The sequence below is a fragment of the Sceloporus undulatus genome, chromosome 9, assembly GCF_019175285.1.
Source record: "Sceloporus undulatus isolate JIND9_A2432 ecotype Alabama chromosome 9, SceUnd_v1.1, whole genome shotgun sequence".
NCBI lineage: Eukaryota > Metazoa > Chordata > Lepidosauria > Squamata > Phrynosomatidae > Sceloporus > Sceloporus undulatus.
In genome coordinates, this window is record NC_056530.1 from 15,435,928 (window position 1) to 15,460,668 (window position 24,741).

At 56.9% G+C, this 24,741-nt stretch overlaps 3 protein-coding genes across 4 annotated transcripts; all 3 read right to left on the reverse strand.

Moving 5' to 3' along the window:
* LOC121915495 lies at positions 1-3,174 on the reverse strand. Its single transcript, XM_042439809.1, has 8 exons — positions 3,138-3,174; positions 2,797-2,856; positions 2,527-2,597; positions 2,226-2,330; positions 1,862-2,030; positions 1,539-1,630; positions 1,304-1,399; positions 1-582 (listed from the first exon to the last, which is right to left on the reverse strand). The coding sequence occupies exons 1-8, from the start codon at positions 3,172-3,174 to the stop codon at positions 316-318; spliced, it is 897 nt and encodes a 298-aa protein (XP_042295743.1). The 3' UTR covers positions 1-315.
* Positions 3,175-7,128: 3,954 nt separating this feature from the next.
* On the reverse strand, positions 7,129-12,489 carry SF3A3 (splicing factor 3a subunit 3). Its single transcript, XM_042439672.1, has 17 exons — positions 12,330-12,489; positions 12,187-12,234; positions 12,040-12,092; positions 11,728-11,833; positions 11,418-11,490; positions 11,126-11,217; positions 10,870-10,952; positions 10,387-10,525; positions 10,177-10,245; positions 9,895-9,962; positions 9,615-9,722; positions 9,241-9,310; positions 8,978-9,142; positions 8,751-8,861; positions 8,295-8,385; positions 7,882-7,937; positions 7,129-7,370 (listed from the first exon to the last, which is right to left on the reverse strand). Exons 1-17 carry the CDS (start codon positions 12,423-12,425, stop codon positions 7,293-7,295), a joined length of 1,506 nt encoding a protein of 501 aa, XP_042295606.1. The 5' UTR covers positions 12,426-12,489; the 3' UTR covers positions 7,129-7,292.
* A 1,852-nt stretch (positions 12,490-14,341) lies between these two features.
* FHL3 (four and a half LIM domains 3) lies at positions 14,342-24,738 on the reverse strand. 2 transcript variants are annotated; one of them, XM_042439673.1, is made up of 6 exons: positions 24,599-24,738; positions 17,059-17,227; positions 16,134-16,308; positions 15,828-15,997; positions 15,511-15,697; positions 14,342-15,368 (listed from the first exon to the last, which is right to left on the reverse strand). In XM_042439673.1, exons 2-6 carry the CDS (start codon positions 17,212-17,214, stop codon positions 15,217-15,219), a joined length of 840 nt encoding a protein of 279 aa, XP_042295607.1. In that variant the 5' UTR covers positions 17,215-17,227; positions 24,599-24,738; the 3' UTR covers positions 14,342-15,216. The 2 variants fall into 2 exon arrangements, with proteins under 2 accessions (XP_042295607.1, XP_042295608.1); XM_042439674.1 differs by lacking the exon at positions 24,599-24,738 and having other exon boundaries at positions 16,134-16,397; positions 17,059-17,191.
* Between the last annotated feature and the right edge of the window lie 3 nt (positions 24,739-24,741).

Here is a 24,741-nt window from a genome sequence, read left to right on the forward strand (position 1 = left end):
TAAAGAGGTTTATTCGCCCCTTTTCCTCAGCCCCAAAACACGTTCCTGACACCAGGCATTGCAAGCAGATAGAAACAAGCTGCAGGCGGAGGAGGGAAAGGCAAGGGCAGCCTTTGCTGGGAGAGAGGCATCCAGTTTTGGGGTGTCAAGGAAGGCAGCCCCCCTCAATGCATCTGCCCCCAAGGCCTGCCCTCCTCCCCACTGGCCAAGGGCCGAGGAAGGGCAGCAGGAGCAAAGCTGGCCCTTGGCCTCTCTCTAGAAGGCGTCCTCCATTGCCCAGCCCCAGCCAGGCCTGGCCCTGACCTGCACCCTTCCTCAGTTGGGCCCCACGGAGAACAAGAGGGCATAGGTCAGGCTAAGGATGGCGCCTGCATAGGCCAGGAGTGGGACAAGGGATACAATGCTCGCCCTGCCAGCCCCGTTGAAGTGGACTCCGCCGTCCAGCCTCAGGCAGCTGGCCTTGGGCCTGGCTGGGCAGCACTCCTGGAAGCAGGGGGCCTTGGATCCCGCAGCGCAGGCCGGCCCTGACCTGTTGCATGCTTTGCTGCAGCCGGCCACAAAGTGGGGTCCAGTCTTCTTCATCTGGAAGGAGAGGAAAGAAGAGTTGGGAGCTGGCACCTCTCCCAGGGCGACCCCTTTGTGTCTCTGGGGAAGGAGACAGGGGCAGGGCTGGCTCCCTGGCAAGGTGAGTGGGAATGGCCAGCAGGGCAGAGGGCACCAGGGTCAGCGCCTGCAGCCCATTGGCCTCCCTCCCTCTTAGGGAAATGGAGGAAAGAAAGACCCCATCTGGACCAGACAGCTGCCCCAGGCCCTTCTGCTTGGACTTGGGGGGGTGCCCAAGGCCCATGGCAGGAAGGCACATGGTGGCCCTGGTAGGCTTCGGCCTTCGGCAGCCAAGAACATGAAAAGCCGGCCGGCTTCTGCTCCAACACTTTCCAAACGTGGACAGCCCAAGGGGTTGGGGAGAGTAAGGGCATGCCTGGGAAGATGGAAACAGAGGGCCACACAATTCGGCCCAGGAGGCTGTGGGACTAGGGCCAGTCCCACAATGGAGCTGGCATTGGGGGCAGCTGTTCTGCTTGACTTTCCAGAAGGAAAATGAATGTGTGTGTGTGTGTGTGTGTGTGTGTGTGTGTGTGTGTGTGTTCTGCCTCTGTTTCCAAAAGGCCAATCCTATGTTCTGGGCCTCCAGCCCTCCTGGCCCTCCCAGACCCCCAAGGAAAGCAGGGCAGTCCACCACCCCTGGCCTGGCTCAAGGAATGGACTGGCTGCAGACTTGGCTGGGCTGCTCAGAAATGTTTACCTCACAGAAATCAAAACCCACAGAGCAGCTCATGGAGGACTTCTGGCCTCTGTAGCACCCTTCTCCGTGACAGGTGAAGTGGCCACACACTTTCCCCTGCCAAGCCATGAGGGAGAAAAGAAGGGAGTCAGTGGGAGCAGGTGGGGGTGAGTCTGGGAGATACACAGGGTTCCCACCGTGGGATGCATCTAACAGCCCACTGCTCCTCTTCCCTCCCCTCGGAAGAGGGACCTACATTTCTGGGAGCAACAGTGGTGGTGGTGGCAGTGGTGGTAGCAACAGTGGTGGTGGTTGTGGCAGCAGGGGTGGTTGGGGATGGCAGATCACCTGGAACAGGAGAGAGAGAGCAGCAGAGATGGGCCGAAGCCTTGGCAGAGCAGTGGGCAACTCTGGGAGGCATCACAATGCCAGGTGGGGCAGGGAGAGGGCTGAGGGGTGTCCTGGCATTGATGCAGGAGGGCACAACTGCCCCTGGCATATGGGACATATCCCACCGGAGTGTTTTGGGAAGGGAAAGGGGTCCCCATGTGGCCACTTCTCCAGCCCCTATAGCCTTACCATAGGCCGTGGCATTGAGGCGTAGGCAGTTTGGGGAGTCACAGCACTCCATGATGCAGAGCTCCATGCGCATGCTGCTGTTGGTCATGCACCTCTCAGTGGAGGTGCTGCCATTCCCACAGTCGCTGCTGCACCCAGCTGTGTAACTGGTGCTGTTGAGGCGGAACAGCTGGTGGGAGGCAGAAGTGTTAGTGGGGCCAGATGGCCCACAAGTGAGGCCCCACTTCGGTGGCAAGGCCATGGGGGACGATTTGTATCCCCTATATGAGCCCACCTGCTGCTCTATGTGGGACCTCCTCCTCCTCCCAAAGGCCCCAATCTCCAGAGCACCCCATAAGAAGCTCTATGCCTCCCTCCCCCTTACCTCACAGTGGGAAGCGTTGTGGCAGGGCTCCCATGCGCTGCTGTTTCCATGTGCCACCTCCTGGTAGCATCTCTCCCCAGAACACTGGAAGCTCTGGCAGGTCAGCTATAGGGAGAGCAGAAGCTGAGGGAGAACAGCCTGGCACCCCTTGGCCTCTGGTCTTCCCAGGCCAAGAACAGCTGAACTGCCAGACCAGTTGGTGCTCCCGGTGCCCAGCAGCAAATGCCCAGGCCCCTTTGACCCCACAGCCTGGCAGAGGCAGAGCTCCCTCCCTCCTTCCCTCTTGCCAGGGGCTCCTTACTGGAACCACCAGCTCTGTTCTGTTCCCTGAGCTGTTGGAGAGAAGAGCTGGTCCCAAGATGCCGTTAAGCTCTGAAAGAAAAAGGGGGTGAGTTTGGGGAGAGGGGAAAAGTGGATACTGCGACGGGATCATCCCCTTGTGGTCCATGGCTGCCCAGAAGGCACAGCACACAAGGCCTGCCAGAAGGCCTACCAGCAAGCAGGATATTGGGGGGAGGCAATTTCTAGCCATTAACCCCTTGCTTCGCAGTCCTTGGTCTCCCTGCCTCACCTGCTGAGATGCCAGGGCTCCAGGTGCCAGGATGCAGAGCAAGCCAGAGCAGGAGGATGCCTGGAAAGAGAGGAGCCAGCAAGGTTTGCCCTGGACTGGGCATTGCAGCAGGCAGGCAGGAGGGGTATCCACCTGGCAATCCCCTTTTAAAGCCTTCTGAGCTTGCGGCTGTCACTATGTCTTATGGCAATGAGTTCCACAGCATAGTGGGACACTGTGTGCTTCTTACTGTTCTTGGTCTGAAGGGCCTCCAGGACCTTCCAAGGCTCACCTCACATATACAAGCCACTTTGGTCTTTTGACCAGTAAACCTCCATATACAAGAAGCAAGTCTGTCTTACCTTGAGTCGGAAGGATCCAGAGGTTGGGCCGCACCATCTTGAACCAAGAGTGCTCCTCTCAGGCCCTGCAGTTGGGGTGTCTGGGTTTGGGAAGCTTGAAAGGACATGGACAAACACTTTACGGACTTCTCCCCACCTGGGGCAGCAGGTGGGTCCCACAGCAATGGTACAGTAAATCCAGGGTTTGGGAAGCTTTAAAGGAGCTATCAGAAGGGCTGGAGCTATTTGGAGGAAAGACTTCAGCACCCCAGACAGCTCCTATAAAGCTGGACAAATACTTGCAGAGGATTCACCTCCATGCTGACATGGGTGCCACTGCCATCATCATCACCAATTTCTTAATTGGTTTGTTTATATAGCACCATCACTGTTGTTTGTATTCCAAGTCCTTACTGACTTATGGCAACCCTAACATGGAGTTTTCTTGGCAAGATTTGTTCAAAGGGGGTTTGCCATTGCCTTCCTCTGGGGATGAGAGTATGACTTGCTGTAGGACACCAATAGGTTTCTATGGCTCTACCCATCGCTGTACATGGTGCTTTACACAAAACAAAACAAAAAGCCAGCCACAGTTCCCTGCCCTCTGAGGCCTACAATCTAAAGACAGACTCCCAAGGGCAGGGGATCACATCCAGTGGGTATGGCCTCCTCTTCTCAGGCAACACATGGATAGAAGGGGTGCTCAGAGGAGCTTAGCTGTTAAAGAGGGGAAGGCAGGCATTAATGAGCTACCTCCTCCTGCTGTGAGAGAGGAGGCACCCTTGTTTGGTAAGGCTGCAAATGCTGGATTTGGGCTTCTTGGACTTGGCTCCAAGTTGCTTTTCCAGGATGGGCGAGTGGCCTGCGAAATGGCAAACAAGGCTCCATTGTTCTGATGTTGTTGTCTTTCATCACTTTACCCATCATCCCCCAGGGATGCTCATCTCTTCCTCTGCTCTGCCCCTCCTGCAAACTCTTGAGTGTACATGAAGCAAAGCAGCCTCCTCCTTTGGGAAACCCACCATGGAAGAGTCTTCTGGCTGTTCTAGCATTGCGATAAAACCGCTCAAGTAGAGATAGTTATTAAAACACCTGCAAAGGTAAGGCTCTGTCACAGAGCCAGAATGGCATCTTCATAGCAAGACGGATGCTGCTTCTGCAACAGCCCCTCTTCCCATCACCAGCTGCCTCCTGTGCTGGCAAGGGACACAGGGGGCACTGTGGCCTGCATGGCAGGAAGGCCTCTCTCCCCAAAACCCAGTGGCCTTGGCTACTAAGAGCCTTTGCCTGACAATGAAGCCAGCTGCCAGGCAAGAAGAGACCTGATCCCACTGGCAAGAGATGTTCCACTGAGCGCTGTGACAGAAAGAGACTCACTGGGAGCTTATGGTTCATTCTGGGTCCCATTACCCAAAGTGGTTTTCTCTGGGCTCCCTGCGTCCTCCAAGAGAATTAGAGACAGTGGAGGGCTACACTGAGCACTTGAGTGGGGTGGCATGGGGGCTGTTGGGGTGAAGAAGGCACAGAGTCCAGCAAGGCTGGTGGCCAAGTTCCAGGATCTCACAGCAAGTCCCCAAATGACTAGTGGCTGCCATAGAGACCAGGAAAGGACAGGCCCAGTGGCCCACTGCAGCTTGCTAATGAGAGCCACTGTTGGCCCAGCAACAGCGTCTTTGGTGGAGCCTCAGAGGGAAAGAGAAGCACACTCCCTCCTCCCACCACTTCCTGTGCCTGCCTTGGCTTGGCTTGGCTTGGGGGAGTGGGGGGGGGGGAGATTGTCCTGTTCTGAATTCACCTCCTCCCCATTTTCCCATCACCACTCCTGAAGCATGAGGAACCACAGACCAGGCCCAGGAGCTGGGAAGAGGCATCCAGGGGCCCTCTTTCTCTTCCAGACCCAACTCCTCCAAGTTGCTGCCCAGAGCCAAGTTTATGCCTGAGAAAGGCCTGGGCTCAAATGAGGCCACGGACAGGACCCCCTTCTCCCCTGTGGCCAGAGTAGAGAAAAGGGGACAGACACTGGCTGCGGGCTGAACCAGTGCCTGCCTTCTGGAAAAGGGTTTTCTTGGAAGAAACAGAAACTGGGTTTCTTCCATTGCTCATCTCCACCTAGTCCAAATGCAAACACCCCCAGCTAAAAAACAGGGCAAGGAAGACTTGGGGGTGATCCTCCTGCTTGTCCAGGGTCCCATCCTGCCCACAGGGTGCAGGCTATGGCTGTGCCCTGGCTTCAGCCATGCCTGAGCTTTCCCACTGCTACCCAAGCTCAACATTTAGCCTGCCACCCTTTCTGTGCTAGGCAGGTCTCTCACTCCCTCCCCACTTTCTTGTACAGTTCCCCAAAAGACCCCAACCCCACTCCCCTATCCCCACCACCGTGCCCACTTACCTGGCTTGCTTCTCACCTGCAGAGAGCCCTGGATGACTGTGTGAGCAATGTCAGCCTTCAGCACTGGCACAGGAGATGCCCCCGGGAGCTCTCCTCCCCGCCCAGGCGGAGATGGCACCAACCAGCAAACAGAGCTGGGTGGTGGGGTGATGGGAGGGGGGCAAGGAAAAGCCTGCTTCCTTGGTGCTCTAGGCAGGATACACCCCTTCCCTACCTGATGAACTTGTTTTCACCCAGCAAAGATGGAGGAGGGGGCACTCAGTGGCCAAACCTGACTTCAGGAGGACTTTGATTTTCTCTGATCCCCAAAGGTGCTTAAATGCCCTTTGGAAAGGGAGACACAAAATAAACCTTTCCCCCTCTTCTCACCCATGAAGGCCTTATATATCTGGAGTTCTTCTGGAGCTCTGGAGGAAAAGAAGCCCCTGAGAACAGCCTATTGTGTTCCTGTCAGACATTTGGTGAAGGGGAGAGGTGCACTGGGGATTCTGCCAGTCATGATCCTCATCACAGGCTAGGAACATCTGGCAAAGGCAACAGAGGGATCTTTAATTGCTCTGGGGGAAATGATGATTTTCAGACAAGCAAGCGGTATCTGGCAAAAGCATCCTCTTTGTCATTCCCTTAGTCAGAACCAGAATAGGCCATGATACCCAAAACAAAACAGCCCTCCCAAGCCCAGAGAAAAAGAGAAAGAGTTTGATGGATTTTCCCCAGAGAAGAGCCAGTCCTCAGCTCAGCCCTGCTTACTTTTGATGCTGCAGAAACAGACCCCTCCGAGCCAGGACATTTACAGCAGAGTGCAGTTCTTCTGGGAAGGGCACCAATTAAATGTTTCCCCCCTCAGAAAACACCCTTTGCCCTCCTCACAAGGCCAGTCTCCCCCTACACCTCTCTCTGCCCCAGTTACAACCCCTGCCCACCCACCCAGGGCCTTGCCCACCTCCATTACATTAAATTGTTCATGCTTTGCATTAGTGATATGTGTGTGTGGGGGGAGGGAGGGGGTGTTAGTTCTGGGAATGTAGGGCAGCAGGACAAAAAAAATGTCCCGCAGAAGACAGCCCTGGGCAGCAACCTCTGTGTTTTTCCTAATGGGCCTCAAAGCGTAGGAGACCTTCTTTTTCAACCAGATGGCAACCCCCAGGCCCCCATCTGCATGTATGTCAGACTGACAATGGAGAGCCTGGCCTGTCACCAACCAATGCCTGATGAAGCACAACTGTCTGGGCTGTTCTAGCTCTTCTCCAAAGATGCTGATACCTCCCTTGCCTGGTCTGTGAGATGTGGGCCAGGCCTTTGGGCGCCCACAATGAGGCATTTCCCAAGAGACGGCAAACACTGGGGTTGGATTTAAGAGAAAACCAAACAACCATTTGTTGCTTTTGCAAGCAGGCCAAGGGGGGCTGAAACAAGCTGGAAGGACTTCACTTGCAAGATTGAAATCTCCAACCAAAAGTGACCTGCAGGGGGTCTCTGGGGAAGGAAAACGGGAACTCCCCCTCGGGGCTTCAGTCCTCAGTAAGTCTGTTTGTTGGAGGACTGTGCTGTGGGTCTCTACTGCTTCAGACCCTCAAGAAGACAGATATGTGAAAGACATGACAGCTGCGTGGCTCTGCCAAACAGGGTTTTAAAACTAGGTTTTATTTCTATGAATTAGTTTCATACAAAGAAAATGTCTTACAGAAACCACATCTCCTGACAGCCCCAGCTCAGATGGCTAAGGAAAATCCGGTTGTGAAAAGAAGAGAAGAAAGCAGAGAAGTGCCACGCCACTCGCCCACCCATCACAGCAGGCCTTGGCGTTTCAAGTCTTCGTAGGTCTTTTTGTTGACCACATTCCCACTGGAATCCTCATATTCCTCCTGAAGTGAAAAAGGAAGGAAAGAAAAACTCTGTTGAGTGCCCAATGGGGAGCAAAAGAATAGCAGGAGGGTCACCAGACATGCATGGAGTCAAAGACAGGCCGAGGTAGGTCTTGTCCATCAGCAGTCATGGCAGAGGGACACTCTTCCTCAGCACCATCCTTCTGCTGACCTACAATGGTCAGTCCTGGGCCCTTATCCGTTCTCTCTCACTTGCGAGTCCTTCTTTTTTTAGCTTTCAGTTGTAAACCTCTTAGACACTGCTAGTTCAGTATGAAGCGGTATATAAATGAAGCTGTTTGTTTTTTCCTGACAAATGATTGCCACACCTCACCCGTCCCCATTAACAGAGGAATCGCTAAACTTTCCTAACCTTCAGATCTTCGTTGCCAAGCTTCTTAGGGGAGTTTGGGATACAGAGGTATGCACCCTCCCAGCAGACCTAGTATCTGTAGCTTTCACTGTGAAGGGGAATGGGAACAAGGCAAGGGTACCCTCAGCCCCAACTTACTTCTGTGTCCGGTTGCCACCTCTCAGAAGCCTTCTGCTGCTTCAGTTTGGCCCACACTGCAGGAGATCCAGACAGAAAGACAATCAGGGCCACTGCCAGTCTCCCAACTGCTCCTGGGTAAGGCAGGGCTCTGCTTCCATCACCCACTGCAAAGGGGGCTGTGTGACCCCCCCCCCAGCCAGGGCCACAGTTGCAGCCCTGAAAAGCTGTCCCCTGATCCTGACAAAAATGCTCCCAATTCACTCCAAAAGGGCAGCTGCTGGGTCTGATGTGGTCTTGGGCAGTCAGTGAAACAGCAGTTGACCTCTCAGAACTCTACAGAGCTCTTGTATGCAAAGACAGACATGGCAGTGATGGTAACAGTGTGGCTCCTGCTCAGCACATGACAGGAAGAGCAACATGCTTCCACTTACGGGAGACGGCATCCTCAATCTGTGTGACGTTGGCAAAGTGAGCTGTGTTGGGGATGCCTAGGCATCGCATCCCATGAGCATGGCGCCACTCCTGCAGAGAGACAAGGGCATCAGAAAGAAGAACATGAAGGGCCATTAAGGGGCAGAAAGGAATGGGGGGGGGATCAGGAAGGAGTGCAGCTCTTCCCACTCCCCTTTTCCAGGACAGATGTGACATTTGAGTCTATAAGCCAGGTCCCAGGACCTTCCCAAGGGTGCTACAAGCAGACTTCCCAGCTTGTGAGGCACTTCATCCCGCCCAAAGCACTAGCCTGGTCCAGTCCTTTGCACTTGCAAAAGATATGGCTCCCTATAAGTGGGGAATCCAAAGACGTCTCTCTCCTTGGCCCCCAACCCTTCAACAACACTTTAGCCTTTTCTTGTATCGGCCCAATGCCTCTTCCTGCCGTTGCTTACTGCAAAGTGTCGCTGGAATGCCTTGGGCCCCCGATATGTGTAGTTCCCACAGATCTCACAGTTGTAGCTGATGTTCAGGCCATGGAGCTTGTAGAGCCAGTAGGGAATTGGCTGGAAAAGGGCCAGAAAGGTGGGCATGAAGCAGAGGGAGAGGCACATTGCATGTGCTCCCATAATACATCCCACTCAGCCCAACAACCCTCCCCGTGACTGGCAGGGGACCTCACCTTGCCATCCCAGCCCAGAGGCAAGTTCTTTGGGTTGTAGATGATTTCGTTCTCTTCATCCTCACTCTCACTCTCGCTGATCTGCTCCTCCTCCTCCTCCTCCCGCTCCTCCCCGGTCCTTGCCTGCTTACGCTGGACATTCTCATGGGTCAGCTGCCGCTGCTCCTGCAGGAAGAGTCAATGCCCATAAGTGACAACAAAGTACCCCTGCTGTGAGGCCCCACATGGGACTAGGGGGCCAAGAAAAGGGCAGGGGCACTTACCCCAAGGATCTCCACATACTCGTAGATCTGAGCCTCCAGAAAGGCCAAGTCTTTGTTCCGTTCTGTGTCCCTGCAAAGGCAACAGAGCTGTAAAGGGGTGGCACTGCCCAGATGTGATGCCAGGCAACCCACCTGAGCCCAGGCACTCAGAGCCAGTTGCAATGGTCATCAAAAGTGGAGAACAGGCTAACCCATATCACTCCCCTTGCCACCTTCCAAGGCAGCTGGTACAGAAAGCAGAGTTAAAGGAAACTGTTCAAATTGCCCCTGCAGCTTCCCAAGGGGAGAGGAGCTAAAGCTGAGAAACAGCCTCACAAGGTAATGGCCAGTTAGCTGCACTTTACCTGGAGAAAAAGGACATGAAGGCAACTCACCGTTTGCTTCCCTTTGTCTTGGGGTTCTTGGCAAAGAGGGAGGGGTCAAGGGCCTCCAGGGACTTCCCCTTAGTGCTAAACAGTCTCTGGGCACGTTCCTCTAACGTACTGTTCAGGAGGAAAACAAAAGGGAAGGTAAGACAAATAAGTCTCTAGACATCTGGGTGGGTGAGGGGTGCACCCCAAAGTTCACCTGAACTGCCCGGCTATTTCCTGAGCCCTAAGAAGCTGCCAACCCAGCCAGCATCTTTGGGCAGAGGGAAATCAGGCCCTTACTCACCCTCCACACTTGAGACCCAACGCCAGCAGAGCAGATTTCAGACGATCCAGCCCAAGGGAGGCCAACTCCTATAGCAGAAACACAAAAGCTCAGTGCGAAGCAGGCTGGAGTGAACCACCCCTACTGTAAGGTAGTGGCACTGAAGGGAATGGGAAAACTCAGGCCCAACTCTTCTCCAGACCAGAACCCCAGGGATGAAGGGGCAGCGGCAGCAGGACAAGCCCTAGGCTTGCCCTCCTTCTCCCGTCCTGTGATAAGAGAGGGTTAAGAAGGCAAGCAAACCTCCCAGGAAGAGAAGGCTGAGAGGTCCAGGTGAGCACCCGCATGGGTGAGGGCACTGCTGGTCTCTTTCTGCCAAAAGAGAACAAGAGAGTGAGGTTACTGCCTAAAGACCTTCAACACTGAAGACCCTCAACAAAGATTGCCCCACATCTCTGTTCTGTGCAGCCAAAATGACACCTCCGCCCATTCCTGCTGTGGACCTCGACTCACCGGCCAACCAGGGAAAGTGCCGTTGTCCCATTTCTTCTCAAAATCGGTTTGGATTTTGCCAAAGAGCTCATTCTGGTCTAGCAGAGGCTTCACCCGATCTGTGTAATCCTGCAGGTATTCCAGGAGCATCTCCAGGTATCTGTAATGGGAAAACAACAAAGAGGGTAAGGGTGGGTGTGTTTGTGTGCGAACCTCACACCTATCCATTGCTGAATGGCAACAACAATCCTCATTCCACAGAAGAACTGTGCCAAAGATGACTTAGATCTGTCTCTCACTCTTTGTACCTCCTGGGCCAGGAAAGGGGGAAATTCTGTCAAGAGTGGAAGTCAACTAGCATGAAACAGCCTCCCTAGAAGAGCCATAAATCACTCCAGAAGCAAAGCGGGACTCAGGACAGAGCCTGAAGCCCCACATGAACCACAGGCTGGGGCAATTTCTGTGTCTCTCCTCTCACCTCCCAAAGACCTTCTCTACACTCACCTCCTGTACTCTGCATTTTTCCTTTCCTTGGGAATGTCAAAGAGTTGGTCAAAAGTAGAAAGGTAAGTGATATAGTCCAGTTTCTGCAAAAAAGACCATTTGTTATTATTTAGGACAGTGCAGGAACTCTTTCTCCTTGTATACAGTATCTACTAGAAGGTTAGCTCAAAGGATTGTGCAAGACACAGAAAGAGGAACAGAGGCCAAGCAAAGCCCCTAGTTCTGCCCAAAGCCAGGAAAGAGTGCAAGACATCACCTCCGAAGCCTTCAGGTTAATGTACTTGAGATAACAGTCGTGTAGGTCCAAGTAGCGGCCGTACCCCTCTTCGTCGGTAAACTCCACAAGGTCTGCCAAAAACAAAGGAACGGCCCTGTAATTGCTGTAAAAGAACCCCCCCCCTTTCCACCCATTACACCTCTCTTGCCTGGCTATGCTGCCTCCCAAGAGAAGACACAGCCGCTTCTGCCAACCTGTCCCTGCTTCTGAAGAAAGGAGACGGGCATCAGGGTAGGCAGGCAAGCCAAATGCTTTTGGCTGTTGGACTTACTCTGGGCTTCTTCACTGGGGTTCTCTCGGGCCTTCAGGAGCTCCTCAAACTCCACAGACATCGGCACACAGATCTGAAGGACAGGAGGAGAAACATCACTGTGAAAACCCCTTGAAAGAGAAGGAGATGACCTAGCTCCCTGTCAGACCCCTCTGAACCGAGCTGCAAAGCCTCCACCAGGATGTGGTCCAGAGCCACCATCCCAGAATGACAACTGGAGGGCTGTCCTGCCTCCGTCTCTGGCATCTGTCTGGCAGCGGAGGCGGCTGTGTGTGCCAAGACCCCCCCGGACCCTCTCCTTGGCCCTCACCTCATTGGGGTGCTTCCGGTGGAACTCCTTGATCTGCTTGAGGCGGTTGTAGAACTCTGCAAACTCATTGGGGCCGGAGATGGCGCTGAGCTCCTCCTTGCGCAGCCTGTGGGAAAGGGGGCAGAGGAGGGGCATGGGCTGCTAAGTGGGACCCCTCACTCCCCTCCCCGCCCCCAGCCATGGGAAGGGAAAGGCAGGGAGTGCCAGAGGGCTCCAGGGTCCCCTGCCCTGGGGGGCTCCAGGGTCCGCGCCCTGGGGGGCTCCAGGGGGCCCTGGGGGAACCCACCCTCCCTCTAACTGGCCTCTTCTTACCCGTCCTTGTCGTCGTACAAGTCGCGCAGGTTCCCACTGACCTCCATGTAGCGCTGCAAGAGCAGAGAGGGGAGCGGGTCAGGAGGGGACCTTAGCGGGTCGGGGTCAGGGGTCAGGGGTCAAAGGTCGGGTCAGGCGCCTACTCACGTCCTGCATGGCGCGGGTCCGCTGGTCCGAGTTGATCTGGTCCCGCAGCTGCAAAGGGAGGAAGAGGATGGGGCTCAGCGGGGCCAGTGGGGCAGCCGGGTCCCTAGTCTCCCCCCGGTCCCTCCCTGGGTCCCTCTGCTGACCGTGGGCTTCCGGGTGAGCATCTCCTTGACCATGACGTCCATCAGCCGCTCCCTTTCCTCGTGGTAGCGGCGCTGCTGCTCCAGGATGGTCTCCATGGCTAGAGGACCAACGGGACCGAGAAAGGAAGGACGCACCGGAAGTGACGCTACTCCCGGCCGGAAGTGCCCTCTGGCGTCCGTCTCCGAAGCCTGTCCCAGCTGCAACGCAGCCCCAGAGGAAAGGTTCCGCCTCGCGATCCCGGCCGGCCCTGCTCTCTCTGTCCTCCGCGGGGCCATTTCCTCGCCTCTCCGGTAGGAGCCGCCGCCGCCTCTGGTTCCAGGTTGAGGCGACTCTGTCCCGGGGTTTTCTGGGCGAGATTTGCCCTTAGCTAATAGTTTCCCCTGCGGAGGCTGAGAGAGTCACTTGCCCAGCGGGTCTCCAGGGCCGAACGGAGAAGGGACTCCGGACCTTGGCCCTCCTCTCCTGGGGCCGCCTGCAGTTGGAATGGAGAGGCATTCCTCCGGGGCAGGACCCTTGTCTCCAGGCGAAGAGCAGCCCTTGGCGAGCCCTCTCTGCCCGCTTGGGAGAGTGCTGCCATGGAGGACCTGGGCAAAGCCCTTCCTGGAACTACATCCCCAGCACTCCCCTGGTCTCCCAAGAGTGTAACTCTATTTAAGGAAGAGGCAAGATTAGCTTGGCATGACTTGGTCATAACCACGGCTCTCCCTTCTAGCATTGGTTTTCTGTGCCTTCAAGCCACACATTTGCCACAGCGTGCCCTTTCTGGGTTATTAAACGAATGGGATGTGAGCTGTTTTGTTGTTTTATAGGCTAGAAGTGGCCTGGAAGCATCTAGAACACTCTGTGGTTTTTGGAGGAAGAAACAGAAACTGTCGAGAGCATGGGGTCCCCTGTATTAAATGCCTTCCTGCCCCGGAGGGGACTGTGGGGCTGGAGCAGGCCAGGGCCCTATGGATGTGGGCTGAGCATTGCAGCTTTGCAGGAGAGGCCCAGGGCAAGGGTCGCTGCAAGAGCCCGCTTCCGATTTAGGGAGTGGGTGAAGCTGGGCAGAGCTTTTGGGGATGGAGAGGCCACTTCTGTGCTCCCAGATGCTGCTCCTGTGGCTGCCTAGAAGGGAGGTCTCCTCCGATCCCCTCCTCCCTGGGCTCCCCGCTTCTCCCTAAACAGCATCCCAGGAAGCTGCTCCAGGGCCATCCCTGCTCCACAGGCCCCAGAGCAGGCCTCCCGGCCTTGCAGCATTACCTCACTCCCCTCCCCACCAATAAATCAGGCCGGCAGAGGGAGTCATCATGGCCCGCTCCTGTTGGGATGGGATCCAGATGTTGGCCATTTTTGCCTTTTTTGGAGAAGAACGCCACTGACGGGAGGGAGGAGGGCCAGCGGAGCCAGCCTCCCAGAGGCACCAAGCGTTTCGGGAGAGGAGGCCCGCTTGCTCCTTGGCAAGGCCCTTTCCATTGCCCAGAGGGACTTTTTGCCAGAGGGATCTCTGGGAAATAAACAAAATGCCTCCCCAGTCCCCACACACTGGCACTACCCACTGCTATCAGAAAACCAGTCAATTGGCCAAACAGGCAGGAAAGTCTGCCACGCTTGTGTGGGGCCTTTCTCATCAAGCGTTGAGAGGTTGCTGAAAGAGGCCAGTGGCTTCCATGTTCAGGAGGCCCAAGCCTCCCCCCCCCCCCCCAAGGCACACGCCAAGGCCTCTGAGGGGGCCCCAGAGCACAGCCGCCCCCCCACCAGACCTGTGATGCTGGAGAAGGCATTCCCTGCTTTTGGGGACCCATCCTTCCACTCTGATCTGAGGAAGAGAAATGCAAAGGCATCTGTTTTGCTGCCGTGGAGCAAAACCCAGAACAGGGCAAAGTTCTAGGCAGATCCAGCACGTTCAGAGAGCCATAAATGTGGAGGTGGGCAACTGGCAGTCTCCAGGTGATAGAAAGGCATCTCAGATGCGCCCAGTGTCTCCCCTCCTCATTCCCCCGCCCTACTTGAAAAGGGAAGGATCACTATGGTTCATTAACATTGTTTATTATATAAAGCCAGAAAGGACACGCACACATGCGCGCACACACACACACACACTGTCCAGAAGAATACAAAAGTGGAAGAGAAGCATCCCACATAGGAGGGAAATGTGCAGAGCTAAAGAGACTCCCACACACAGCAACGCATCTGAGGAACCAGCAAACAGGTTCATGAAAAGACACATGCATAATATTCTGCCTAAAGAATAGAGGCAGCTGTGGAAATCTGAGATGGAGAAACAGAGCTGGGAGTAAAAAAACGCAGAGGGTGGCCCCTGAAAGGCTGGAGGGCAAAGGTGCCCCCCTCCTAGTTGTGAAGGGCTAGTTCTGCCCGGCCAGAGGGAGAGCTCTGTGGGCAATGGGTGGAGGAGAGACGAGCCAGCGCCTGCTGCCCCATGGCACTGAGATTGGTGGAGGGGGCAGGGAAGGAACCACCCTGAAGGTTGCAGGTGCTCCTTGGGCAAGCTGGTGCCAACCCCAGAAACCTGCTGCTGCCACTGTGGCTGGCTAGAAGGGAGGGCTGAACTAGGAAACCAGGGGCAGAGGCCTCCAGCAGGGCACACAGTACAGGCAGACGTACTGCCCTCTCCCTCTCCTGTGCCCCATTCCTCCAGCAGTGAGGCGGGCCTCTGGCTGGTCAGACTGGATGGGGGAGAGCCCACCACAGCAGAAGAGCAGAGTTCCCAGTGGAGCAGCGGCTGCCTCCTGGACATGCTTCCAGCTGGGAGGAAGGGGAAGGAGGCCACTGGAGGATGGAGAGAAGGAAGGAAGATGCCTTCAGGGAATGGGCAGGGTGGGGCCTCTGTGCCCTGCTGTTCCAGGAAGGGGGCTTTGGCACACGGAGCAGCCCACAGGGCACCTTTCACAGGTCACTGGCACAGTCGCGGCACAGGATCTCCTCGTTCCCAGGGATGAAGCCCTTCCCCACCAGGGAGGTGGCACAGCGGGAACAGCTGAAGCAGTGGTGGTGCCAATGCCGCTCTTCAAATGAGACATACTTGCCCCCGCTGAAGCCTGTGGGGAGAGAAGAGGGACTGAGGGAGCAGCTCCCTTCAGGCCGCAGGGCCAGGCAAGGGCCAGGTTCTCTCCTTCCCTCCCCACCGCCCAGCCTGCCCCTCTCTGTGCCCACAGTGCCGGGCTCCCTTCTGCTGCTCACCAGTGATGGGCTTGGAGCAAGCGCTGCACTTCTTGGCATAGAGGCTCCCAAAGCAGGTGAGGCAGAAGGGCTGCTCTTCCTGAGAGGTGAACTGCTGCCCGGCCAGGGGGCTCCGGCACCCCGTGCACACAAAGCATTCCTTGTGCCAGGGCTCATCCCGATAAGTCACGCCACCCTTGGTCAGCGACTGTGGGAGCAATATTGGCATGGCTGGCACTGGCAGGCTCCACACAAACCCTCCCTCCCCCCCCTCCTTCTCCTTTCTGGCCTCCAGCCCTCTCCCCATGCTCCCTTGCCTACCCCCAAGCCAGCCCCACCTTCTTGCAGTGGGTGCAGCGGGGGGCGAACTTGCTCTCATAACAGGGGACACAGTAGTAGTCCTTCTGGTCAGGGACAAAGGAGCGTGAGCCAATGGGCTGCTGGCAGCTGCTGCAGAGGAAGCAGTGCTCATGCCATGTCTGTCCGCTGTACTCCAGCTTCCGGGAGCCTGCCAGGAAAGGGGGGACTGGTCAGGTAGGAGGGCAGGAAGGCTCCCCCCCAACCACAAGACTGATGGCCTGATCCCTTCCCCAAGGGGAGAGTGAGTGAGCTGTCTTGGCATGGGGGGATGAGGAGTGGCACACCTGGCATGACTACTTGCTGGCAGGCGACGCACTGGGAGGAGAACTCCCGGCAGTAGCAGTCGTTGCAGAGCAGTTCTTCCCCCTGGCAGGTGAAGGGCTCCTCAGCGAGAGAGCGGCCACACCGGAAGCACCGGAAGCAGCCCTCATGGTAGTGCCTGTCCTCGTAGTACAGCTCCTGGCCAGGGTGAGACATGGTGGGAGGTCAGGAACAGGTTGCAGTTGCCCCCTAGCCCCCAGGACCCTCGGCCTAGAAGGCAACACCAGCTGAAATACACACACACCCAACCAGTGACCAACCAGGAGGCAGCAGGCCATTGGTCTGGCAGGCCCAGTCTTCCCAAGCGGGCTAGCTGTTCTCTAGCATTGGGGAAGGGGCCGAAGGGAGCCCTGACAGAAAGGGGGCTGAGCATCCAGAAGGGAGAGAATTGACCGTAGGGAGAGCCCAGTTCATGCCACCGCTTTGAGGCACTATCAGCAAAAGCAGTGCAGGGCGGTCAGTGGCCAAGGGAGGGGGCCTTGGCCGTCCCTCCTCTTTGCCTGGGGTCCTGAGTGCTACCCTCCCCTTGTGCTGGGAGGGGGGCTCTCAGGGCCAGCCAGCAAGAGGAAGGGCACAAACTGTCTCCCTGAAAGACCTCCTCACACACCTGCACAACCCACAGGGGCAAGACTGGGACAGAGGGGGTCACATCATCCTCCTGCTGGAGGAAGGAGAGGGAGCTGCTGGGTAGGGGGAAAGAAGCCCCCTTGCAAAGATAGGACCCTGGTGCGGATAAACCAGTGAGTGCCTTCATGCTACCCCCTTCCCCCAACACAGACACCCCTTTTATCCAACAGAGGCCACTATGCCCCGGAGTGAAGGGGAGGTCATGAAGAGAGCATTGCCTCCCCAATCCCAACCCTGTCTGCCAGTGGTGATCCCACTCACCCGGCAGTCATGGCCAATGGGCTCCTTGCACTCATCGCAGGTGTTGGCAAAGTGGGTGTCGTAGCAGGGGATGCAGAAGGGCCCTTCCTCCCCCTGGATGTACTTGCGCCCGTAGAGGGACTCCTTGCAGCCAATGCAGTCAAATCCCTCTGACATCTTGGTGGCTTTCCTGGTGAGAGGAAGAGGAGAAGAGCATCGTCAAAGGAGGGGCACCAGGATCAGGACCGTGGTCAGGTTCAGGGCCCTCCCAATGCCAGCATCAGGGCAAAGATGGAAATCCCCCCACCCCTCTGGTCACAATCTCTTAGAGCGTCCTGGGAGCAAGAGGGGCTCCACTCTGGGTGGGTTCCTTCTTTTTCCATTATGTGCACATATGAAGTACGTAGTGGGGGGGGCTGTTATTGTTGCAACTACTTGGGGGGGCTTCATGTGCCTCCCTCAGTGGCCCTTGGTCTAGCCAGGCATAAAACCAACCACCTCTACCCCACGTCTGCTGGCCCAGGCCACCTCCAGCTGCCCCCAGGACGCGTTTCCAGTCGGGATGCCTCCGGAGGCACACTCCACGGTCTTCCTTGTGGTTAGGGACCATAGCTGAGGCCCCTGTTCCCCTCTGCAAAGCGTCCCCTCCCTACAGGGGCTACCTATCAGAAAAAGCCTCCCAAACCCATTTGTAGAGGGAGGGGGCAGGAAGGAGGGGGTTTAGGCTGGGTGGGGGAGGAGCCCTCTTCTCTTCCTTGTAGATCTGGAACAAAGGAGGCACAGATCAACACAGCCCCCTCTTCTCCCCAGAGCAGCTGTGGCAAGCCTAGACTAGCTCTCCTGGGGGGAGGAGATCCACTGCCGCTTCCTCTGCCCTCCTCCCTTATCATGAGGCTTCCAGGAAATTCCAGCATCTAAAATCCTTTCTGAAGCCTTGGGGGAAAGGGAGGGGAGGCAGAGAGCTCATTCGGGGAGGCAGGTAGTTAGCCGGGGCCAGAGGAGAGTGTGTGCCTATGCCCCCCAAGTCACAGTCCTGCCAGCCAGAGGCCTGAAGGTGGAAGCTAGGCCCCAGAGATGAAGCTGCCAGGATGAGAACCCCAGCTCTCAGGGGGCTCTGCAAGACTCCCTGCCAGGACATTTGGGGGTCCCCCAATGTGTCTCTATGTGTGTTGGGGGGGAGTGGAATGTGCAGAAGCCTTGGCACAGTGCCTCTGGATGTTCCCTCTGGGGCCCCGGAGCCACCAATGCCCAGCCCAGGGAGCAGCAGGAGGAGGGATAGAAGAGGCACTTTGGGGCCCAGTGTCCTCTTGGAGGCCTTTGGGGTCCTTCTGGGGTTGTGAAGGCACCCCTTCCCCCAGGCAGACCATGGCAAAAGCTCATTGGGGAGCCCTGTCCTTCTTCTGTTCTTTGCCTTAGAGGCACCCCTTCCTCTGAAATCCCTTGGGCTGGCACAGAGGGGGGGGGGTGTCTCTGGAACTTTGTTTTGCTTCTTGGAGAAAATCCTGCCTGAGAAGAGACCTCCCCCCTTGCAGGAAGTGTGTGGCCCCACTGGGGAAAGAACCCTGGGCACCATTGTGTGTGGTGGGAGAAGGTTCCATCCCAGTTAGGGGGACACGCACAACCCCCCTCTCAAACAACGGTCCCAGGAAACCCGTGCCTCGCTTTGAACTGGGTGGACAACTGCCGCAGGCCAAGGAGGCATCTTCCTGGTTGATAGAGTGCTTGACAGGGCTGCGCTAATGTATGAGTGCAAGGAGGTGGTAGCGATCTGTTAATAATAGTTATGACCACAGCAGAACTGTCTTAAATTTAATAGCATCTAAGAGGATCCGCAAGTCCCCCCGCCTCAGTGGCCCACCTCCCCGCAACCCAGTGTCCAAGAGAGGAGGGGGCCAAGCCTGGCGCCTCTTCCTGCCTCGCCATTTTTGGGAACATTCTGCAGGATGAGAGGAGAGGCTGAGCCCTGTGATGTTGCAATCCTCCCATAAAAAAAGGAGTTGTCGGAGAGGGAAAGAAAGAAAGAAAGAAAGAAAGAAAGAAAGAAAGAAAGAAAGAAAGAAAGGGTCTTCTCCAAAGAAAAAGCATCCCTCTCACTGGTTGTCCTGGGGGCTCCTCTTTCTCCAGAGAGCTCACCTCAGAAAGGGGGTGGGGGCAGGGGAGGAAAATGGGGTACCCCACAGCAGAGGATGAGGAGACAGAAGGGGTCCCAGCAGCTGCGGGTCTCCCTAGGGGGAGTGGGAACACCATTGTTCCAGGGCGAGACCAAGAGAGGCCGAGACCACTGCATGCGGAGATTGGGAGGGATGAAACGGTCCGTGAAGAGAGGAAGGGGCTGCATCTTCGACCCCTCTCCTCCCCCAAAGTGAAGGGCACCAGAAGCCACAGTCAGGCAGCCAATCTTTGGGTTTCTGTCCTAATGGCCAGAGGAGAAAGGCAGTTCCTCTGTTGCCTCTTTGTCCCCCCCTCCCTGCCTCCCTCTTTTGTTTTTGGACAGCAAAAGCTCCCAACTGTCAGCTGAGGTGGGGGCTGCTCAAGAGCCAGAGGGGAGCCATAAGCCCCTTCTCGTCCCATCAGAGCCAGAGCAGGAGTGCTGGATTGGATTTCCCTTGGCACAGCTGAAATTTTCCAGACCCCCGCAAGAGCCGGGTGGGGTGGGGGTAGAGAGAGCTGCTCGCTCTCTGCCTGCCCCATCTGGTGCCAATTATGGCCCTAGCAGGAGGCCAAGTGCAAACCCATCTCCCCCTGGAGACCACAGCTCCCTTCTAGCCAATTCCTCTTCGCAAGGACACCCCCCAATCCAGAAAGCAACCCAGATCCATGCCAGGCTCTGAGTGGGCAAAGGGAATGAAGTGTCATTTGGAGGAACTCTCCTTGCCAAACACACACACATGCCATGACCCTTTGGGACCACTACAATGGCCTAAACCCGGGCTCTGCCCAAACCAAGCAACAGCAGACACATTGAGAACAAGGGGACAGAAGCTGCCCAGAAGGACCATAAACCTTTTGGCTTGTCCCATCCAGAGTAGCACAGGGGCCATGCCAGTAGTGGTTACAAATAAGCCGGGGATCCCTGCACTTTCTTCTCAGCAAGGAAGAGAGCAGGATGCACAGAGCCTCTTTTGCACCCTGGGATGGGAGCCTGGGCAGAGGGGCCCCAGGACTGTGGGGAAACCCTGATGCTCAGGTGGCACTGCTCTGGAGCAAAGCCCCTAGAATCAGCATATGCCCCAGGAGCCCATTGGGCCAGCAGGATGGGCGGGTCAGACATGCTGAAGGGGGTCCCAAGAATAGTGGCCTCTCTGAAACTCCATCTGCAACAGTCGGCTGTGCTTCACACACACAGAAGGCATACCAGTATCTGCCTGGGTCATTCACAAGCCCAGAGGGCAGCACCTGGAAGCCAAGCTGCCTGGAGCCCATACGTTCCACTCTGCCAAAAGCCTGCCTCCCCTCTCTCCTGAAAAAGGAAGCAAGAAGCTCCAGGGGCCCAGAAGAGGAAGGGAGCCCCACTGAGCCTCCTAGCCCCCAGGAGGACCACATGGCTCCCCAGTCACTCTCCTCTTACAGAAGTAGCAATGAGGTCCCCAGGGTCTCCACTCTGGGGGTAACGCAGGATGGGTGGCCAGGTCCAGGAAGTCCAAGATAACAGTTCTTTCTGGGCACTACCCAGTGCCAACCTCCTACCATTAGCACCTATGGCTGACTGGAAATCCCTGAGCTGGCTCCCACATGAGGCTCCAGTCCAACCCCAAAAGCTGGCTCAAACCCGGGTTAGTCCTGAGTGCAGGCAGGTGGTGAATCCACTCCAAGGTTCCCCCAGTGGCTCCCAAGCAAGAAGAGCTGGAGACTCAGAGACCCTTTGAGCCCCATGTCTGTCTGCTGTTCCTGAGACCCAATGCCAAGCCACCCTTCCCTTCCCTGGGACCCAGCCTTCAGTGGCACCAACACCAGAGAGGGACTCATCCCTGACTGGGGTGAACAGACAGCCTCCCTCTGCTCCTGCTGCGGTTCAAGGAGACACCAGCAATTCCTTCCAGACCATTTCCTCTGTAATGGAGCATTTTTTCAGGGTGAGGTAAACATCCCTGGGGCTGCCAGGCCCTGCTCTCCCCACAAGAGGAGCAGATGAGAGCAGCAGCGGTGGCTGCAGGAATGCTGACTGGCGGGGGGGGGGGGGGGGGGGGGGCTGGCTATGCCAGCAGTAGAAGCCCTTCTTCCGCCTGCCCGCCATCCCCACTGCTACTGGATGCCCCCTTGACAGAAGGAAGGCCCCTGAAGGGGGAAGGCAGGAGGGACAGGCTGTACAGCAGAATGCTCGACACACACCCCTCGCTGCCTTTTCTCCATGTTGCTGCAAGCCAAGCTGAGTGTGTGCACACAAGCATACATTCCTGCCCAAGTACGGGTCATTTTTCGACAGTGTGACCTTTACAAATACACACATTTCGTGGCTGACAAAGCAATACATCAGGTCACCAATATTCAGCTTTCAGTTGGTGGACAGTCATGGGGGGGAGCACAAGGCTCACCTCTCCTCTCCCAGTGAAACAAGACCTTCTGAGCCAAACCTAGCCAGCAGAGAGGAGAGGGGGCACGATGAGGCCCCCTTCCCTGGAGAGATGGGTGAGGGTCCTCCTCCCCATTTCTAAGAGTACTGCTCTCTCCTCCTCCAAGGGATCCCACACACCCTGCCCTACGCACAGTGGCACAGATCCTGCACATGTGGTCAAAATGCAAAATTTGAGGACTGAAGGAGGGGTGGGGCAACCCCCCCCCCCAATTGCCTGGCCTATTTTTGGTCTCTGCACAATCCAGGCCTAAAATGAACAGGACGGCATCCGCTGAAGATCATGAGAGGGAAAGGGCAGCCAGATGCTCATGTGGGCACAGCGCCTGAGTGAGAGAATGCATGTGTGTGTGTGCTGGGGGGGTAGTGGGTCAGCTGCCTTGGATATTATCTGAACACATACTCCCTGTGAGAGGCAGAGAGCACCAGGGAGACCCCCCGACTAAAGACTCTCTAATCTGGGGCTGGTATTTTTAGTCCGAGAGATGCCACGCATTCAGCAGGAGCCCAGAGAGGTCCAGGTGGCAGCTGTTGCCTTTTGCAGGACAAGGAAGGAAGGAAAGCTTGGTGATTTTTGTCACTTTTGGGGACCAACTGACTGGGTTTCTCTAGCTATTAACGAAATGCAGCTTTAGTTTTTTTATGGGGGGGGGGTAATCTGAGACTCCCTGCATGCTCTTTGAGCCTCTCCCCCAATGCTACCTTTACACTGTCCTCTTTCAGGCTGGGCCCTGGCACTGAATACAAGGCAAGGAGTTGACCACACTTGGAACAATGGAGGGACCCCCCACCCCAAACAAAGTTCTAGGCTTGGTCCAGAGGCTGCCGCCCTTCTGAGGGCAGATACCAGAGGACTGGGGGCCACCACCATCCTGTACCGCCATGTGCTGCCATGATTCCCAGCAGCCAGCACTCCTTGCTTTCCTGAGCTCAGTTATCGCTGTGATCTTTATTAGTTCCTGTTTGTTTTGGCTGGACGCTTTTAGCAAGAGGAAAATCTGGACTGCGCAACAATGCATGCCAGACTGCATCTGCTGCGTGTGTTTATGTGTGTGTGAAAGAGAGAGGAAGACAGAGGGAGGCAGCTGCTAGCTTGGCTCTGCTGGGCACCAGCCAACTCTGAAGGGGCTGCGTGTGGCAGGAGACAGACGGAAGTTAGGCCCAGCCTACCCAGGCCTTCCTTGAGGAAGGCAAGGGGTCCAGTGGCTGGAGTGGCTTCGTATCCTCTTGTGAGGCTGAGATGAATGAGTCAAACAGCTGCCTCTTTGAAAGAGAAAAGGAGGGGGGAATGGCTGGCAGGCACTTCTGTTGGTAAAGTGATGCCCAGGTTTGATCTTGGGTTTCCAAAGTTTGGACATACAAAAGAAGGAGGGCAAATGGAAAGCAAGATGCCCAGGACAAAGGCCCCAGACACATCTTGCAGGAATCTTGGGGTCTGGACTGAAGACCCCCAAACTGGTCCCTTCCAGGCAGGAGACAGGAGGGTCTTTGCAAAGGTTGCTAGGGCTGCAGCTGGGCCCTCTGCCCAGAAGCATCCGATGGCCAAGGCGGCCTGTGCCCCTCTTTTGGCAAAAAACATCACGTTTAGATAGCCTTCAGAGGAAGGCAATTCTCTCTCCTTTGCCAGGGTGAACTTTGGTGCCTCCGACTTAGTGCTTAGGCGGCCTGTGGACGGCCATAGCATGCTGCCCCATGGGCCACGCAACCCCTGCCTTCCACAGCAGGGCTGGGACCTCCAGTCCTGGGGCTCCCCTCCTTCTCCTTCCCAGCGAGACCCACAACCACGTATGGGGCACATGGAGAGCAGCGCCTTCACTCCCTTCTCCCCAAATGGAGATGGTTGCCCTGCATGCAAAGATTTATCCCATGAGAAGGGGAAAAGGTCTGGAAGATCCCCATCCCAGGCTCTGTCCTCTGCCGCTCAGGGAGGCCTTGGCCCCCTCAGCCCCAAATATGCCCCCCATGTGCCCCAAACAGCGATCCTGGCTTTGGCAGAGGGACCAGCATCAGCCCCCAGGCAAGGTGCCAAGCTGGCATCCACTGAGAGGCTGGCTGCATCCCAAAGAGATTAGTCAGGCTGGCTCTCCTCTTGTCTGGGGAGCAGATCCGATAAGGGCAGGCTGTGGGGTGGGGCCAAGGGCCACAGAGTGGGGCTGCCGCTGGGAGGGGAGGGAAGGAGGGGTGTCAGCAGACCCCAGAGCACCCCAAAACGGAGGGACTTCCAGTCCAGCCAAGGTCTTTCCTTCCTGGGCACAAAGAGGCCTCTCTCTACTGGGGTTTCTCCCCACTCTCCCCCCCCCCCCAATATGTTACCTGGCCCAAGGGAAGGGTCTCTGGGGAGCCGCTTCTCGGGGGGCTTTTTAAGGCCCTTTGGTCAGAGAAAGGGAGGGGAGGGCTGGTCAGTGGAGCCAAGGATCCTGGCTCCCACAGAGACCCCCCCACCGGAGTCTCAGGGCCCCAAAGGGGCCTCCCTCCCTGCCTGCCTGCCTGCCGTGGGTCTTGGGTTCTGTGGGGAAGGAGCAAAGCGGGGGGAGGCTCTTGGGGGGGTCTCCTCCTCCGGAGGCAGGAAGAGGGGCTTCTTGTGGGACATCAGCGAGGGTTGGGGCAGCCCCCTTCCTCTGCCCGAGGGGAAAAGAATGGCCCCAAATAGAGAAGGAAGGAAGGGGCCTGGGCCTTTGGCCTCCCGAGAGGCTGGCCTTCTGGCGGCGCTGGGTCTCTGAGGAAGGAGAGCCGGGGGCAGACAAAGGAGGGGATGGGAGAGGAAGGAAAGAAGGAGGCCAAAGAGGCAGGAGAAGGAGCAGCAGCAGCGGAGCCTCCGTGGAGGGCAGGGAGAATGGGAGGGAGGGGCGCCCGGGGTCCCGGCCGTGGCCCCTCGGCCTCGCCCCCCGCCTTTCCCGGGTAGGAAACCCCAGCCCCTCCCCAGAGGCCCCTCCGTCGGAAGGGAGGCCCCGATCCCGAAGGCCGCTCCCTCCCTCGCTCCGTCCCCCTCACCTCAGTGGCCCCTTCCGTGGCCCTCCGTGGGCGCCTTCGCGGGCGGAGTGAGGGACAGAGCGGACTCCGCCGCGAAAGGCGCAAGGAAGAGGCGCCGCCCCGAAGGAGGGAGGAGGGGGCGTGGCCAAGGCAAGGACCGGAAG

What these genes read in the sequence shown, in the direction of transcription:
- SF3A3 (XM_042439672.1), bottom strand. Translation starts at nt 12,425, where the DNA reads ATGGAGACCATCCTGGAGCAGCAGCGCCGCTACCACGAGGAAAGGGAG. An exon ending in AAAAATGCAGAGTACAGGAG is followed by an intron (nt 10,526 to 10,869) that starts GTGAGTGTAGAG and finishes TTCCCATTACAG; the next exon opens with ATACCTGGAGATGCTCCTGG. An exon ending in TTGGGTCTCAAGTGTGGAGG is followed by an intron (nt 9,723 to 9,894) that starts GTGAGTAAGGGC and finishes CCTCCTGAACAG; the next exon opens with TACGTTAGAGGAACGTGCCC.
- FHL3 (XM_042439673.1), bottom strand. Translation starts at nt 17,214, where the DNA reads ATGTCAGAGGGATTTGACTGCATTGGCTGCAAGGAGTCCCTCTACGGG. An exon ending in CCATTGGCCATGACTGCCGG is followed by an intron (nt 16,309 to 17,058) that starts GTGAGTGGGATC and finishes CACCCTGGCCAG; the next exon opens with GAGCTGTACTACGAGGACAG. An exon ending in CCAGCAAGTAGTCATGCCAG is followed by an intron (nt 15,998 to 16,133) that starts GTGTGCCACTCC and finishes CTTTCCTGGCAG; the next exon opens with GCTCCCGGAAGCTGGAGTAC.
- LOC121915495 (XM_042439809.1), bottom strand. Translation starts at nt 3,174, where the DNA reads ATGGTGCGGCCCAACCTCTGGATCCTTCCGACTCAAG. An exon ending in GAACAGAGCTGGTGGTTCCA is followed by an intron (nt 2,331 to 2,526) that starts GTAAGGAGCCCC and finishes CTCTCCCTATAG; the next exon opens with CTGACCTGCCAGAGCTTCCA. An exon ending in ACAACGCTTCCCACTGTGAG is followed by an intron (nt 2,031 to 2,225) that starts GTAAGGGGGAGG and finishes GCCTCCCACCAG; the next exon opens with CTGTTCCGCCTCAACAGCAC.